Source organism: Cyanistes caeruleus, chromosome 19 (assembly GCF_971803275.1).
Source record: "Cyanistes caeruleus chromosome 19, bCyaCae1.hap1.1, whole genome shotgun sequence".
NCBI lineage: Eukaryota > Metazoa > Chordata > Aves > Passeriformes > Paridae > Cyanistes > Cyanistes caeruleus.
In genome coordinates this window covers 608,828-625,487 of record NC_141719.1, presented here as the reverse complement: position 1 = coordinate 625,487, position 16,660 = coordinate 608,828, and the positions used below count along the sequence as shown (strand labels likewise).

Here is a 16,660-nt window from a genome sequence, read left to right as displayed (position 1 = left end):
TGGAGAGTTCTGTCCCCTCCGGGCCGGTTCTGCTCAGACACCCCGGGGCACTCTGTGGGACGCCCCCACCTACGGGGACTGCTCGGAGAGCGGGGCACGGCCACCTCTCCCCCGCCTTCCTGGGCAGTGGGGGCTCAGGAGAGAGGGGTGCTCGTCTCTTGTCCCCCCCCAAATCTCCTCGCAGTGGGGCGAGAGCGGCTCGGGAGCCGCGTTCCGGGGGCCGGGGGCCAAGCCGGGAGCTGCCCCGTTTATAGGAGGGCGGCGGGCGGCTGAGCCCTCCCCTGCCGCAGACGCAAACGGGGCGGCGGCCCCGGTTAAAGGGGAAACTTGACAGCGCCGCCGCCCGCTCCGCTCCGCGCCCGCTCCGCCGCCGGCCGCTCCGCTCCGCTCCGCTGCGATGTGAGTACGGAGCGACCGCCCCGCCGGAGAGCGGCCGCACCGGGGGGACACGGGCTGCAGAGAGCCGCCGGGGGCTCGCAGCCGACAGGGAGGGGAGGAGCAGCCCCGCTCTGGGTGCTCCCTAAGGAGAGGAGTCAGGGCAGCCCCTTCCCCTCTTCACCGGGGGGAGATGGGCTGGAAAGAGCCCCCCCTGTTCGGGAGAGGGTCCAGGAGAGCCTCTGCCGGGGGAGCCGAGGGGAGGTGGGCTGAGGGCACCTCCGGAGAAGAGGGGCCGAGGTAGCCCAGGGGGCTGAAAGGGCAGGGGCTGACGCCCCCTGCTCACCCCCCCTGCCCTCTCCCCGGGGGTCGCCAGGGCAGATAAGACAAGGAAAATTCCCTTTTTTGGGGTGGGGCCGACAGCATCGCCCACACTGCTGCCATGGGTGGGTGGACAATTCCCCCTCCCCACACACCTTTCCCTGCGGAGTGGGGCCGGTTCAGCCCCTCGGGTGCGATGCGCCGAGCCTGAGCCCTCCCGCAGGAAGCACATTCCCTTCGGAGGGAGGATCGGACCCCTCTCGGGTAAAGGGGCTGGGGGGGACCAGCCCTTTGAAGGTCCCCGGGGAGGGGACTGGGAGGAGCCCCCTCGGTGGGAGAAGAACAGGCTCGAGGGAAGGTCTCGGGGGACCCTGGGGGATATCGGGGTCCAGAGGGCTCGGACCCCTCTCCGTCGGCGGGGACCGCGGGGAGAACCTGGGCGCCGGGCAGTGCCAGCAGCATCTCCCGCGCTGGGCGGGGCAGAACGGAGCGTTCCTGCTGCCCCCAGACAGACGGACGGACAGACGGATACACACACACACACACACACACACACACACTCAGCATCATCCCTGTCCCGCTGCAGATCTGCCCTCCGCCACCGCCGAGATGCTGCTCTTGCTGTTGGGGATCATCGTGCTCCACGTCACCGTGCTGGTGCTGCTCTTCGTCTCCACCATCGTTAGTGTGAGTTCGGATTTTCCCTGCTCCGGGTTGCACGAGGCAGGGACATATGGCGTGGCAGGAGCAGGAGGCGTTGTTTTCATTTATGCCCGGTTTTACGGCCTGGTTGTTAGCAGGAAGCCTTTACTGGCCGCTTGCTGGTCTCAGTAACAGTGGGATTTGGGAATTAGGGAGTTTGTGCTGTCAGGGGAAGCTGCTGGGACGCTTGGCTGTGTTTTGTGGTAGGTGCTCAGGGCATCCATGTCGGGACAGAGAAACAAGAGCTATTTCTCTCCTCATCCTCCCCAGGCTTGAACCCTTGATGGTTCACATCAAGGAGCGGCCTCGGAGCACCCAAAATCCCAGCTTTTGGGGCGATGCTGCTCTTCCCTTTCATATGGGAGGTACACCTGCTACTGGGCTTCGGGCACCACAACAGTGTGAGCAAAGCCCCCAGACGGGGCTGGCTGGGCACTGACTCCTCAGCGCAGCAATTCTGCTCCCCAGCTCCCCTCCTTTGGGGCTGGGAATAAGGCACAGTCCCTTTTTCCTAACCCAGCTTCCAAGGCTGAATCTGTGTGAGCAGCGGCAGGAGCGAGGGCTGGATGGAGCACAGAGGCTTCCCAGCACTGTCCCGGGGCTTCAGCCCAGTGAACACGTCAGCTGCTCGGGGAGAGGTTTGAGTTGGCTCTAAGGCAGCTGTTCCGTGGAGCTGGTGACTTCCAAGCTTGCTTCACCAGGGGCTTCTTTCCCCGTCTGTTTCTCTTTTTTTTTTTTTTTTTTTTTCTTTTTGGTGGTAATAGTCATGGAAAACGTTAAAAAAATCTTCTGAGCCGTTAGCAATCACGTGGAAGCATTCAAATATCCCGGCCAGGCAGCGGGCGAGGCCGGCGAGGGGAGGGAAGCGCGGCCCCGCGGGACTCGCTCCGTGTTTAAAGATCATAAAGAGCTTCTGTTCCTGTGCCGTTGGGGCTAAAGCAGTTAAAAGCAAATTTCGGGATTTACTTTCCAAACCCCTCTCTAAGGAAAAGCGTGTCCCTGGGAGCGCCTGGCCGGGCAGGCACGTGCGGCTGCTCGGTGCCGAAGCCTGGGGGGACACGGCTGGCCCTGGGGGGACACGGCCATGGGAGCCTGCTCCTCCAGGGCCCTGCTCACGGGCTGTGTCTGTCCCACAGCAATGGCTGGTGAACGGCGGGCACACGGCAGACCTGTGGCAGAACTGCACCTCCGGAACCGTCTTCCACTGCCTGGCATCCTCCTCCAACGGTGAGTGCCCCCCGGCATCGGGGCTGTGCCCCCCGGGATCGGGGCTGTGCCCCCCGGGATCGGGGCTGTGCCCCCCGGGATCGGGGCTGTGCCCCCCGGCATCGGGGCTGTGCCCCCCGGCATCGGGGCTGCTCCAGCCCCCGGCACCTATGGAATCAAGAGGGATTTGCCCATGCGGGTTATTTGAGATTCTTTCTTGGATTTCCCCGCGTCCACCCCATCCCCTTGCCTGCTCTGCTGTGTCCCCCGCTGGAGGAGCAGGGCTGTGCTGTGTCCCGGTGTGGGGACACGGGGCTGGCCCGGCAGTGGGGGATTGCTCCTCCGCCCTCGCAGTCCCTGAAGCTGCGGTGGGGCTCAGGACGAGGATTAGACGTGCTGCCCATGGCTCTGCCCGGCTGCCCTCGGGCTGAAGGGCAGGTCCTGGCAGCACCAGGGCAGGGGACACCCTCAGCTGCACTGGCGGGGACGGCTGGAGCCCTGCTGGGCGGTCTCCTGCTATCAGCTCATTTTATCTCCTGAATGCGCAGACACGAGGTGCTCTTCTGGGCAGGGTCGCTGGGAGCCTGTTACCCTGCTGGAAGCTGTAGGGCTCTTTTTGGGACAGGTCCCTCTTGCTCTGCTTGTGAGGGGTTTGAAGGATGCCCACTGGGCCTTGAGGACACTCTGTCTCCAGAGGACACCTGTCCCCCACCTGGAAATCCGTCCTGCGTTGTGCCGCTGGCACAGGCTGAGGTTTGGGCACAGCCCTGGTCCTGGGGATGGCTGTGGGGGCTGTGCTGAGTGCTCGGGCCCTTCGTGCAGTGCACCTGCACTCCCGGGGGGCTGAACAGCCACCGCGGGCCCCAGCCGGGGGAAGGCTGATGTCACACTGGGTGACATCACCTCTGAACTGTTTGCTGAGGTCAGCAAGGGAGGAGAGAGTGCTGAGACACCGTGACAGGCGGTTTCCAGAGTGACCAGTGGCACCAGGAACACAAAATCCATGCCAGACAGTTGGGCAAGCCCGTGCCTCAGTTTCCCTGGAAGACAGAGCTGATGTCGGTGGTGCTGGGGCCAGCGTTTGTTTTGTTAGCCTGGCTTTTGCTTTCCTGCGGACACAGGTTCTCCCAGTGCAGCCCCCAGTGACAGCAGCTGTGAGTCCCAGCACCGGCACTGGGACACGGTCACTGTGCTGGGAACGCGGGCCTGGGTAGGAGCAGCCCAAGTGGCCCTGGCGAGGGGGGCACGGTGGCACGGGGAGCATTAAACACTCCAGCAGGGTCCCTCAGCGAAGGGAGGCTGTGAGAGGGTTTTTGGAGATTCTGCTCAGAATGCCCGGCCTGTGGGAGCGAGCCACTCGCGGTGCCCACGTGGGGAGGCGATGCCGCTGCTCTGTCCCCACTTTCCTCGCTGTCCCCGCGTGTGTCCCGGCTCTGCTCTCGCTGCCAGCGCCGCTCCTACCCCGGCGCTGGTCTCTGCTGACGCCTGCTGGTGTCCGGGCCAGCCGGGAAAGCGGCTGGACCGCATCCCAGGCGAGGGAATCGGATCCCAGGCCAGGAGCCTTCTGCAGCCGCGTCCCGCATCAGCAGCTGGCTGCTGCAGCGTCGGCAGCCCCGCTTCAGAGCCAGTCATGCGAGCTGCGAAAGTGCTGAGCCCCTGCTTTGTAATGAAAGGCAGCTCTGCCCCTAGGAGTCCCAGAACCCAGCGCTCTAAAGCCTCCCCAAATCTGCTTTCCAAACCTGCACCGCTCTTTCTGGATGTTTACGGGATGCTCTGCTGGGGATGAGAGGGGCTTGTCCCAACTGTGGTTGGGTGGTTTCCGCACACCCAACGGAAGTGTCCATGGCCTGCTCCCAGAGCTGCTGGAGCCTTTCCAGGGCTGACTTTTCACCATTAGAGGGACCATAGTCAAGATAATCCCGTTGAAAATACAGCTGAGCAGCTGAGCTGGGTTGATAGCCCTGATTTGGTGGAAGGTGTCCCTGCCCATGGCACGTGGGGTGCAATATGATCTGTAACGTCCCTTCCAACCCAAACTGTTCTGGGATTCCAAATAAAGTGCCCCAGTGAGCTGCTCTTTGAGTAGAAGTTCACTGTGATCAAGGCTTAGGCAGCTCTCTGACAGCCTCACCTACTCAAAGGTTCTGCTTCTCAGGAGAAGGGGGCTTTGCTTGGACGAAAGCTTGTGTCCCATTCACCCTGCGGCCAGCGTGTGGGAGCAGTGCTGCTGAGGACCTTCTTCATATTGTGGGACACTGGATGCAGGGTCCAGAGCCCACCACTGCTGTGGGAACAGAAAATCAAAGGAATTTCCTGGGCTTATGTAGGGCTTTTAAGGTCTGTTTGTAAAAAGATCAGAAATGCCACATGGTCTCTTTTCCAGTGGGTCCTGCTCGCTCCCAACCCTGTCACCACTGCCAGGAGCTGCTGTCGGCCACTCTTTGGAGCAGCAGGGTGGTCACAAGGCAAGGATGCTGTGGCAGAGCCACCTCCCAGGCTCACACTTGTCTCCTGCCTCATCCTCACACCCTTTTCCTAGGAATATGCTTATTTACAAAATTAGGAATGTTCCCGTACAAATACCACAAACCATCCTTGGTCACAGCTCTCAGAACAGAGGCTGTGCTGCAGTGGGCTCCAGGAAGCCATAAAAATTCATTTCCCTGTGCCTAGGAAGGTACTGAATGGTTAATCCTGGAGTGCCAAGATGCTCTGGGGAAACAGCAATGAATCCTCATCGGGAGTTTTGGCAGAACTTTCAGTTTTTACACAGGGGCAGTTTTTGCTCTGGCCATCACAGTGGCCTCTGGGGTGTGGTTATTTCTTCTTCTCTTTTCAAAAGGCAGTGGGACTCAGTGAGTGGAATTTGGGAATTAGATGGTGCTGGGTCACCCATGTTCATCATGGATGGAGACTTTGAGGGGTGGTGCTGCTGCGGTGGCCCTGTGGTGTCAGCTGACCCTCCCCTGTCCTGTCACACAGGCACCCTCCTCTTGGTGACCTTTGTGTGGATGCCCAGCAAGAAGCAGAACTTTTAAATCTGGCTGCCAGCAGGATTTGCTTTCGTTTCACCCTGGGGCAGGTTCTGGGCTGTGCTCCTCACCCTGCACATTATCCCCTAGGAATGGGGCAGGCAGCAAAGCAAGGCCAGGGCTGAGCGTGGCTGCCAAGTGAAGATTCAGGACACCAGCAGCCCCTGGGGATGTGCTGGATTGGTCGAATTCCTCTTGGCAGGGCTCGGCCCCTCTGTGTCTGAGGGCTGAGCCATCCCAGCAGGAGTCCAGGGCACATTCCCACTCCTTCTCCGCGTACAACCGCCTGCTTGTTGCTTTGATTTTTGCATTTGCTGTTAGATAATGCTTTTTTTTCTTCAGGAGGACGAGAACTATGGAAAAAATGTTGCAATCTTTGCTTCGTTTGCGCTGTCAGACATTCCTGGAAAAGACTTATCTCAGGAATTCAGCTCTGAATCCCGGGGCTGTGGGTCAGCAGGGCCGTGCGCCAGCCTGGCTTGGGGCACATGGCCGGGCCCAGCAAGTGCTCTTGAGGAGATTCCATCCTGTGTTCACATCTCCAGACAGGGATATTTTTTCCTCCAAAAATGGCCTTTTCTTTCTGCAGCTAAATGTTTTATGCAGGAAAGAAGTCTTCTTTTCCGCTAGGCTCTACTCTGATTGTGATGGGAGTGCTGAAAGTGGGGAGGCAACGGGGCCATCCATGGAGATCCCCACATTCTTCTGAATGGCAGGGGACGTTTCTCCTGTTGTCTTCTCACAGTTTCTCCTGCAGCTGACTTGTCCACAGGCAGTCTGGTGCTTTGGGGCTGTTTTAAAGAGAAAAGAAACCCCTGAACCTTGGGAAGTGCCCAGCTGCCACTTCCCAATCTCCAAGTGCTGGGGGCCCTGTGATGGCCGCAAGCAAAGCCCAGGTTCTTGCCCAGAGCAGATTTTATTAATGATTTCATTAATAATAGGTGACACCGGGCAGGGCTGAACCCTCTCTGCCAGCTCTGGGGGATTGCAACTCGTCCCTTGGTGTTCACAGGATCCCAGACTGGTTTGGGTTAGGAGGCACCTGAAAGCTCACCCAGTGCCACTCCTGCCATGGCAGGGACACCTTCCCCTGTTCCAGGCTGCTCCCAGCCTCAGTGTCCAGCCTGGCCTTGGGCACTGCCAGGGATCCAGGGGCAGCCCCGGCTGCTCTGGGCACCCTGTGCCATGGCCTGCCCATGCTCTCAGTAAAAAATTTACTCCTAAAATCTAAAAATTTCCTATTCCAAGAGAATATTTTATATTTCAGATCAGTTTGTCCCATAACTTTCCTGCCTTCAATGAGAAAAGGATTTCTTCTGCTTAAAGCCATTTTTTTATTGTTGCTGGTTGTTCTTACAAAGAGCATCTGATAAGGAGAGGTTGGGAACAGGTGCTGTTTTTTTCTTAGCTGTTCCAGATGTCTTTGGCTCCCATTTTTTTCTGAAAGGTGGGGTTAGACAACCTTCCCTGCCCTATTTGTGTTCTGGCCCATGGAGGAACGGGAGGAAGAAGGCAACGTGGGCAAACGATGACTGTCCAACCAGAAGAAAGGGTGGGGGAGTCCCCTGCAGAGTGTGGTGCTGGAGAACCCTTCAACCAACCTTTTTTGGGCCTCGATGAGACTCTTGGATGTCCCTGTAGGAGCAGTGACCCTGCACCAGGTCTGTGGGCCCGAGCACCACTGCTGCCCACTCCTGCTGCCTGGACTGGACATCAGCAGGAGCTGGCTCTGGAGCCCTTGGGAGGATCTGGGCATGGAATGATGGATCTGCCACCTCAGCACAGGCCAGCAGGAGGCCAGAGCCAAGGGCCTGGGAAAGGAGCTGCCTTGGGCTTTGGGGAGCTGTTGGAAGGAGTTTTTCGTGGTGCCAACAACTTCCTGCTGCCTCAGCTGCATCAGGAGTGGCCTGGGACGAGATGGGAGCTCCAATGGGATGTTGGAGCATGGCAGCTCTGGAGAGCTCTGGATGTCCTGGCTTCATGGACTTCTTGAATGGAGCTTCAAGAAGGAAAGGGAGGAAAGCTGAGAGGAAAAGAGGAGGAGAAGACAGAGGTTTGAGGGGTTCACCTCCATCTGAAGGAGCTGCAGAAGAGGAGCAGGAGGCCTGGGACAGGACTGGTAGCGCTGTGTTCAGTCAGTGCCTCCCTGCAGCCCCAGGGTTTCCTCTGCTTATCCCCTGGCCCTCACAAACACCTTGGGAGCTCTTTAGAATCCCCCTATGCTGGTGAGATTTCCAGGAATACATCGATCCAGCACAATGTGGTTGTTCTCAGGGGCTAGACATGGGAGGATTGGAAAGGAGCAGCTGTTGGGAGCCAAACCTGCTCCAAGGTGCTGCTGCTTTGAGCATCCGGCAGCACCAGCTGGGAATGTCTGACTGTGCCAGAGGGAGGCTGGGCCACAGCAGGAGAAATCTGCAGTGGAGATGGATTTTCCCTGGATTTCCCCTAGGACTGTGCAGTGGCTCAGCTGGACAGATGGGGAGGATGTGTCCCCTCAGGAGAGCTGTCCCCTCAGGAGAGGTGTCTCCTCAGGAGAAAGGAAAGGTGTCCCCACAGAAAAGGTGTCCCCACAGCCCTGGGGACAGGGGCATGAGAGGTCTGGGCTGTGCAGGGCATCACCGCAGGCACCTGAGCTGTTCTGACCTTGGGGCCTCTATCTGAGGTGCAGCCTGGGGAGTGCTGCAGGTCAGCTGGTGTTCCTGCATCTCCAATTCACCCTTTTCCAACCCTCTTCGGGGTGTTTGAATATCAAAACCACTGCAAGTCAGAGTGTTTTGCTGCAACCTGGCCATTCCAGAGGGCAGGATGTGAGCTGGGCTCAGGATCTTGGTCAGGCCTTGACACTTGAGAGTGTGCTCTGGAGAAACTCTGCTCAGAAAATGTGGCTTTTGCTGGCAGCCCTGGGTTGGTCCCTTTGTACCTGTGCTGCTCCTGACCCTGCTGAGATGTAACTTGCAGCATGGAAGCAGCAGGTTTTACAGCTGGGGGCATGAATTTCCCTCCCTCCAGCTTTGGCTGTATTATATGTTACCGTTACCTCCCTAATGGATGTTTTCCTCTCTAGAAGTGGCTGCTTTTCAAATGTGTAGAGCATACACACTTGGCAAAAGGAAAACTCCCATCTGCAAAACATTCCCATCAGCTGCAGATCCCAGCATGGCGGGGTTTTTAATGCACAGCACTAATTTAGGGAGCTCTTAGAGCAGTGGGTAAGCTGAGTGCTCAAATGAGTGTCTTCAGTGTGCACTTTGTTTTTCCTCCTTGGCTGAGGCCAAAGGCGGGGGGTGTGAATTAAACCCTGGGGAGGCAAAGCCTGTCCCTCAAGGCCTCTGCTCCTGGCCAAGGGCACGTTTTTTCCTGCTCCGTCAGTCCTGTCAGGGCATAAAACCTCCCTGCAAGCAGGGCTGGGTTGGCTGCTGTCTCTCTGGGTGATTCAACTGCAATTTCTGCTCTGGGTTCCAATTTCTGCTCTGGATTTCTTTCATGCTGGATTTTAGGGCAGAGAAATAACAGTTTTTATCATCTCAGGGCTGAAGTCTTCTCCCTGCTGTTGTAAGTAGTGCTATGAACAAATCAGGGCTTGCAGAACTTAAGGAAAATTCAAAGTTGTTTTGTAAAAACTTCTTGCTTTGTCTCTGGTGCCTGAAAGGGCTTAGAGCCTACTCCTGCCGGGTCGTCTCCGGAAGCGGTGTGCAGGGTGTTATCTATCCTTTCCACGCTGCTTCCTTTTCTTCTTCCTCCTGAAGAACAAAGATATAAACACAGAACTGAGGAGATGCAGGGGAAAAATGGGATAACCAGCTCGCTGCCCAGGGGAAACCACAAATAACAGCCTGTGAGTAAACAGTGCTGACAGCCCAGCTGCAGCTCCCTCTGCGACATTCACTGTGTTTGAAATCCTGAGGGCTGGACACAGCACTGACAGCACAGGGGTTAAAGGCACGTGGGGCTGAGGAGGTAAAAACCCTACCTGCACTTATAGGGGTGATTTTAAGTGTATTAAAGGCAACTAGCTATCCTACTCCAGCTGGAGTCTGTGGGCAGCTGCCATGGAGTTAATGGAGCTCTGGAATTCACTTTCCTGGCCTCAGCCCTGTGCTGGGATCCTGCCTTTGTTTTCACAAAGGAGGCCAGCAAAAGTCAGTGGAGGGCTGGATGTTAGCGGGCTCAGAGCTCTGGTCTGTGGGATCATCTCCTGATTTCCCTGCTCCCAGGCTGGCTGCCCAAACCCTCCGGCCACGGTGAGCTCCCCCCTCAGCACTGCCTTTCTCTGCCTCTGACATGGCTCTTTATTACAATGGGATTTTGCAAAGCCCCTATAAATCATTTGCATTCAGAACCAAAAACCAGGCAGGGGAGGCGGATGCAATTAAAGGGCAGCTCAGCTCAGCTTTCCGTCTAGACAGTTCTCTCCTAAAATAACCAGCAGTGGGAGCGTCCACCTCCGGCAGAAAGGGCTCCTCTCGGGCCGGATCCCGTGGCCTTTGCAGTCACAAAAGACTTGGCTTTCTGATCCTGGATGAAACTGCAGGGCTTGGCTTTGGCTCGGCTGGTGCATGGAGCTGGACACAGCTGCAGGGCTTGGGAAGGGGTGAGAGAAGAGCTCAGCATCCCCGAGCTGGGATGGGAACCTGTCTGTGCTGAGGAGTGGAAGGAGGTTCAGCTCAGCAGCTGCACATCCTCCAAGCACTTCTCTGGTCTGATCTGAGCAAGAATTTATGATGGTTTTGTTGGTGCTGGAACTGCCTCATCCCATTTCCCACTGGTGGAAGACAGCCGGAGCTGAAGGGGCCAGTGGGGCTGAGGCTGCCTGGGATAGGGGAAATACACTGGACATTTTGTGTGCACATTGCAATGAAATCCACTCTGGGATTTCCTGGAAGCAGCACTAGCTGCTCCTTCCTGAGGAATGGCAGAGCTGGTACACAGGGAACACAGTGCTCTGGAGCTGGAGAGTGGTTTGTGATGGGAAGTGTGACAGGGAGAGGAAGGACTAGGCTGGCTGTGAGCAGCAGGGGCTGCTCTGGGTGGTTGCAGAGCTTTGGGAGCAGGGACTGCCTCTGCTTCTTTGCCTGCACATCCAGAGACAAGAGGCAAAGACAAGGGGTAGAAATCCTGGCCCCAAGTCAAACACAGACGTGACTGAGAAGCACAGGATGTTCCCTGCAGCCCTGGATTTGCTGGGAGTGCCCATGGATCACCTCTGCCATCCCAGCTGGAGGCTGTGCCTCACTCTCTGGTCCAAAGTCTGTTCTCCCCTCCCCGAGCACTGCTCGCAGGGATTTGGTGGGGATGTGGTGGCTGCTCTGGGGCAGACACTGCCCTGGACAGTCTCAGCTGCCTCGTTTGCTGCTCCAAGGTTGTGGCTGGCGGAGCTGAAGGGCAGCTTCATTTGGGAGTTTTGCTCCAGTTCTGCAGGAAGGGGACTGAAATCGGTGGGAGTAAAACATTGGCAGGAACACAGGACTGAGTCTGAGGCTTCAGTGCCGCCTAAATCCCGTCCAGCCCCAAGCAGGATTTTTCTGTCTTTCACTGTGTGGTTTGTGCCTCAGTTTACCTGTATGAGTCCTGCATTTTGATTTCAAGCCTTATAAAGAAGGAGGCAGGCAGAGGTATCCGTGAGCACTGCCTCTTTCTGTCAAGCTGCAGCAGCTCGTGGCATGGAGCTGCATTCTGCTTGTTTATTTATATTTTTTTTTAACGTGGGGAGTTACACACCCACTAAGGCTGGAAATAGCTGAGCAGTGACTCACACGGGCTGGTTTAACTGGTCTGCTCTGGGCCACAGCTGCTCTTGGCAGCTGGGGAGGACTTCCCAAAGGTTCAGCTCCACAGGGGCAGAGGGTGTTTTTGTTCCTGTGTGTTTATTTGCCCTCAGGGCTAGGCCAGCACGGTGTCCCAGAGCTTGTTGTACATGGCTTTGGTGTTTGCAGCACAGCTGAAGAGCCAGGGCCAGGCGCGGAGCTGGGGGAGAGGCTCTGTCTGCTTTGTGTAGCTCAGGGCTTTTGTCTCTGTTCTGTTTTGTGGTAAATACTCCCCAGGCAGTGCCCAGGCCTGTGGTCCATTGTATTCCAGCAGCTGACCTGTGGCACCCACATGGCACCCTGATCCCGGGAGCAGCCCGTGCTGGGGATATCAGCAGCTGGGGCAGCACTGGATATGGCCTAGCTCCCCAAACCCTGCAGGAGCCAGGGTGGGTGGTGGCCTGGCCGTGAGCACAGCAGGGGCTCCATGGTGCCCAGGCTGAAGTGTCATCTGTCTGTCTGTCTCCAGAATGGCTGCAGTCTGTCCAAGCCATGATGATCCTCTCCGTCATCTTCAGCATCCTGTCGCTGTTCCTGTTCTTCTGCCAGCTCTTCACGCTCACCAAGGGTGGCAGGTTCTACATCACTGGAGTCTTCCAGATCCTGGCGGGTGAGCGGGGCTGAGGGGTGGCACTGCCAGCAGGGACAGTGCCTGGAGGGAACGAGCAGCTCTGGGGCACATCGGGGGCACTGAGGAGCTGCTGCCGGGAAGGGAAGGGAAGGGAAGGGAAGGGAAGGGAAGGGAAGGGAAGGGAAGGGAAGGGAAGGGAAGGGAAGGGAAGGGAAGGGAAGGGAAGGGAAGGGAATAATTCGGGGGTGTTGATGTCTCACACTCCTGAGATGGATCCAGTTCTTGGGCTGTTTTGCATCCAGTCTCCTCTGCCCTTGCACAGGGAAGGTGCAAGAAGGTTTCTGTCCCAGCCAGGAAGGCTCTGGAGGGACAGGACACCAGAGCAACTGGGGCAAAGCTGAGGGGAGTGGAACAAGAGCTCTGCCTTTTCCCCAGGGCTCAGGCTTGGGTGTCCAGGGTGGCTGTGCTGGCTCTGGGACCCTTCACCAGGCTGGGTGAGGCTTCCACAGCTGCTGGTGGGGTGGGGAACGTTGTGACGATCCTGTTTTGGCAATAGAGGGCTCAGTGATTATTTATAAACTTGCCATAAGGGGGCCTGGTGCTTTCCCCATGAGCACAGAGCCCTGGAGCTGCAGGGTGAGCTCTGACTTGGACTGTCAGCTGCCATTTTTAACTCTTTGAGAACTCATTGCTGGAAAAGGAGCCACAGCTCACATCCCATGCTGCAGTTCCCCAAGTACTGATGCTGTAAAGCCACTGGCTCTGTTTATGTTTGCATTTATGAAACCAGTGGAGAGGATTTTCAAGAGTTCAGGCTAAGAAATGTAATGGTGCTTTAAGGTCCTGGCTGCATTCGGACAGAACGTCTGGGAAGGAGACTGATTCTTTCCTAGAGCTTTAGATGTTAAACTAGAAGTCACCCAAGGTCCTGCTACTTTAGCATTCATTCACTGAGTTTAGACAGTTTCTGGGCATCCTCTAAGCAACTGGCCCTCCCAAACCCTGGAGAAATCCAGAGCTAACCTTTATTGGCATTAAATCCATGAGGAGTGGATCTGCTTGGCCACAGCGCAGGTGGAATTCAGATCTCTAGAAAGGGATGTATAGAAACCCCTTAGAGCCATGGAGCCAAGGAGGGGAAATGGGCATTAATAATGCAATTACCTGCCCAAGAGCTTCTCTGATAGACCTGGGAGAAGAAGGCTTCTCTCTCCTGAGTGACTGCTGGTGAGTCCTCCTTGTCAGAGGAGAAGCAATAGGGATTGCAGCCCTCCTGTCTGTGCTGTGCTAGGTGTCCCAAGGGGATGCAGGGTCAGGCCACTCAGTTTGCCTCTGGCTGGCCAAATCCCTGCTGTGGACAATCGCCGCTGTATGTAGCTGTCTGGAGGTGACTGCGTGGCCACACGCCTGTCCTCTGTCCCCCAGACAATGGCTGTGCTCTCTGTGCATGGGCCGGGCAGTGGGAGTTGGCTCCCATGCTTGGGGAATGGAAACTGCTCCAGCGGCGCCTTAATGAAGTGAATTCCCACTTGTGCACTTTCTCCAAACAAAAGGAGCAGTGTCAAGTGGAATTACAGCTCAAATATCACGGTGCTGAAATGTAGGTGGTCCTGAGGTCTGAGCAGGGGATTTGGAACTCGGCTCCAACAACAGCCCCACGGCTGGATAACAGAACTAGTGGGATTGACTCAAAGAGCTTGTTTGGGGCAGGAATAGAGGTGGCTTTGTGTGAACCCTGGGCAGTGCCCACCCCTGATGGGGGGGTTTGCGACAAAGCTTAAACACTGCCCACTGGGGCTGGGCCAGGCCAGACATTGGGCCTGGGACCTGCACAGGCCCTGGCTGCTCAGGGGTGCCAGGGAAGAAGGCGAGCCATGGGCACGGAAAGGTTTGCAGGGAGACGGGGTTTCAAGGACCAGGGTTTGTGGGGACCAGGGTTTTCAAGGTGCAGGGTTTTCAAGAGTAGCGTTTTTTACAAGGAACAGGGTTTTCAAGGAGCAGGGTTTACTGGGAATGAGGTTTGCAGTTCAGCTTCTGGTGCAGCAGTGAAGGATTGGGGTCACAGCCAGAGCACCCTGAGGCCCAGTTGGGTTTGTGGCTTTTATCACCTAGGGAGAGGATACAGAAACCCTTGCTTTGAAAGCCCAGCTCTGTGCCTGACCTCTCACAGTGCTGCAGGGACCTGGCTCAGGCCAGGATTTCAAACAGGGCTCCAGGGGGGTGGGGTTGGTCTGCAGCAGCATCCCCGATCTGGGGCTGCCTGAGGGATGGCTTAGCCCAGGTGATGCTCCAGCTTTGTCTGCTCCGGAGCCTCTGGCTTTGCTTGCTGAGCACGGCAGAGACATCCCCGCTCACCTCCAGCCAGGCCAGAGCCTACAGCATCCCCTCCCCAAATCCGGAGATTCTCAGTTTTCGGGGGTACAATAACAAAGCCAGCTCCCGTGCTGACGCTGGTGTTGGCGTGTGGCTCAGGTTCCCTGGGGACCTGGCCATGCTGCAGCACTGATGCATCCCCGTGCTCACCCTCAGGGCTGTGCGTGATGAGCGGCGCTGCCATCTTCACAGTGAGGCACACAGACTGGCACCAAGCCTCGGAAAACACCTCCTACGGCTTCGCCTACATCCTGGCGTGGCTGGCCTTCCCGCTGGCCCTGGCCAGCGGCATCATCTACGTCATCCTCCGGAAGCGCGAGTGACGTCGCGGGACGTGGCCTGGCGTGGCCGGGGCATTCACAACGTCCTCACAGGAGACGCAGGCGGGCCACAAAAGATGAGAAAACGGAAAAGAAAATTAACCAAAAAACCCAAAAAAGGAATAAACCCTCCCATCCAAACCAAACCAAACCAAACCGACTCCCAGAGGAAACACTCAAAGGGTTCCTTGGTAATTGAAGATGTATATAGTATCTGTGGTTTAAAAAACCTATTTATAACACTTTTTACATATATGTACATAGTCTTGTTTGCTTCTGTTGACCATGCGCTGTTTTAAAGCCTGATGCAAGTGCCTAAGAACTCTCACTCCTAACAGTGTAACAAGAGCGCAGTGATTTTTTTTCTCATGCAAAATCCTCTTTGAGCTGAACTCTCTTGCCCTGTCCCAGCCTGTGTTGACCCATCAGAACCCCAGCTCTGGTTTTAGGCTGGCGTGGATCGGTCACACCTGGTTCCGCAGCCGAGGGCTGGGCCCTGCTCCTGCCACATGCTGTGATCCAAAGGGCACGTCCAGATCTGACGGGAGATGTTTCCAAAAGGTTTGAAGGATTCCGGAGCAAAGGCCTTGATTGCCCCAAGTGCCTAAATGACTTATGTGCCTAAGTCCCACTGCCTTGCCACCACACCCACTGGAATTTGGGCTTTTAAATCACTTAGGTCAAGCTGCAATCCAGGCTTGGGCCATCCTCCCTTGCTCGGCTGCTGGGCTTGGGCTGTGCCAAGCACTGGGAACTGCTGCTCCCAGCCTGGAACGTGCTCTGTCCTTGTGGTGGCGCTCAACTGCCCTGAGACAGCGGCCAGCCCAGCCTGTCCCTGAAATCCAATACCAGATGTATGAAATGGTGCTATCTATTTATCATTCCTTATCCTAAGACATTTAACCTTAGTCACTGGAAATTCAGTTAATGACCTTGAGGTAAACAACCAAGCTAGAAATAAGAAATAATTCTGTGTAATATAAATAAGCTATAACTGCTTTTGTACTTAGATTTGCTCTTACTATTATTTTTAATAAAGCATTTATAACCAAGATTCCTTTTTCCCCTCCATGGTGCAGAGGAACAGAAGCAGCTCTGGACTGAGCCCATGGGGCTCTGGCACCAGAGCGAGATGTGAGTCCTCTGTCTGTCAGCAGTGAGTCTGGCCATGAATGGAACAGGCATCAGCACAGACCCCAGGCTGCCTCTGAGGACTCCAGACACTGTTGCTTTTTTTGGTTAATTTTGGGGTTTTTTGGCATTCTACTTTTTTTTTTTTTTTTTTGCTTTTCTGATTTTATACCGACTGTGTGGACTAAGAAGCAATGAAATAAAAGTCAGAATAACTCAGGTGCTTCTGCGTTTTGGGGGCTTAGAGGTGGACTCTGCTCCACCAGCCTGCTTGCACAACCATCCCATGGAATCATAGAATCCCAGAATGATTTGGTTTGGAGGGACCTCAGAGCCCACCCAGTGCCACCCCTGCCATGGCAGGGACACCTTCCCCTGGCCCAGGCTGCTCCAAGCCCTGTCCAACCTTGGCTTTGGGCACTGCCAGGGATTCACGGGCAGCCAGAGCTGCTCTGAGCACCCTGTGCCAGCCCTCCATGCCCTCACAGTGTATTTATTTTCCTGTGTGCTCATTTTGCTGAGCTACAAGCCCAGGAGGGGATACTGCTTGCTGGAACAGCACTGGAGCCCCCGTGAGCTGCAGCCCTGGGACGAGACGTCACCCTGGGTCCTTCTGGGGCTGGCATCTGGAAGGGGGGACAAAGCTTTCCCTTCTGAGGAGCAGGTAGGATCACAGTTTCCTGTAGGGAAACTAAAGCTATCGAGTGGCATCAATTCAGGACAGTACCTTGGACTTGCAGGGCTGCTTTGTGTCAAGGATGCAGTTTTGGAAGTGCGTGGAACAAAACGACTTTTCAAAAAGAAACAAGGTGAAGGGTTGTA

At 56.3% G+C, this 16,660-nt stretch overlaps 1 protein-coding gene across 1 annotated transcript; it reads left to right on the top strand.

Moving 5' to 3' along the window:
- Nucleotides 1-282: 282 nt before the first annotated feature.
- PMP22 (peripheral myelin protein 22) lies at nucleotides 283-16,057 on the top strand. The gene is made up of 5 exons (XM_086857019.1): nucleotides 283-399; nucleotides 1,283-1,383; nucleotides 2,535-2,625; nucleotides 11,913-12,053; nucleotides 14,544-16,057. The coding sequence occupies exons 2-5, from the start codon at nucleotides 1,306-1,308 to the stop codon at nucleotides 14,708-14,710; spliced, it is 477 nt and encodes a 158-aa protein (XP_086713145.1). The 5' UTR covers nucleotides 283-399; nucleotides 1,283-1,305; the 3' UTR covers nucleotides 14,711-16,057.
- The last annotated feature ends 603 nt before the right edge of the window (nucleotides 16,058-16,660 follow it).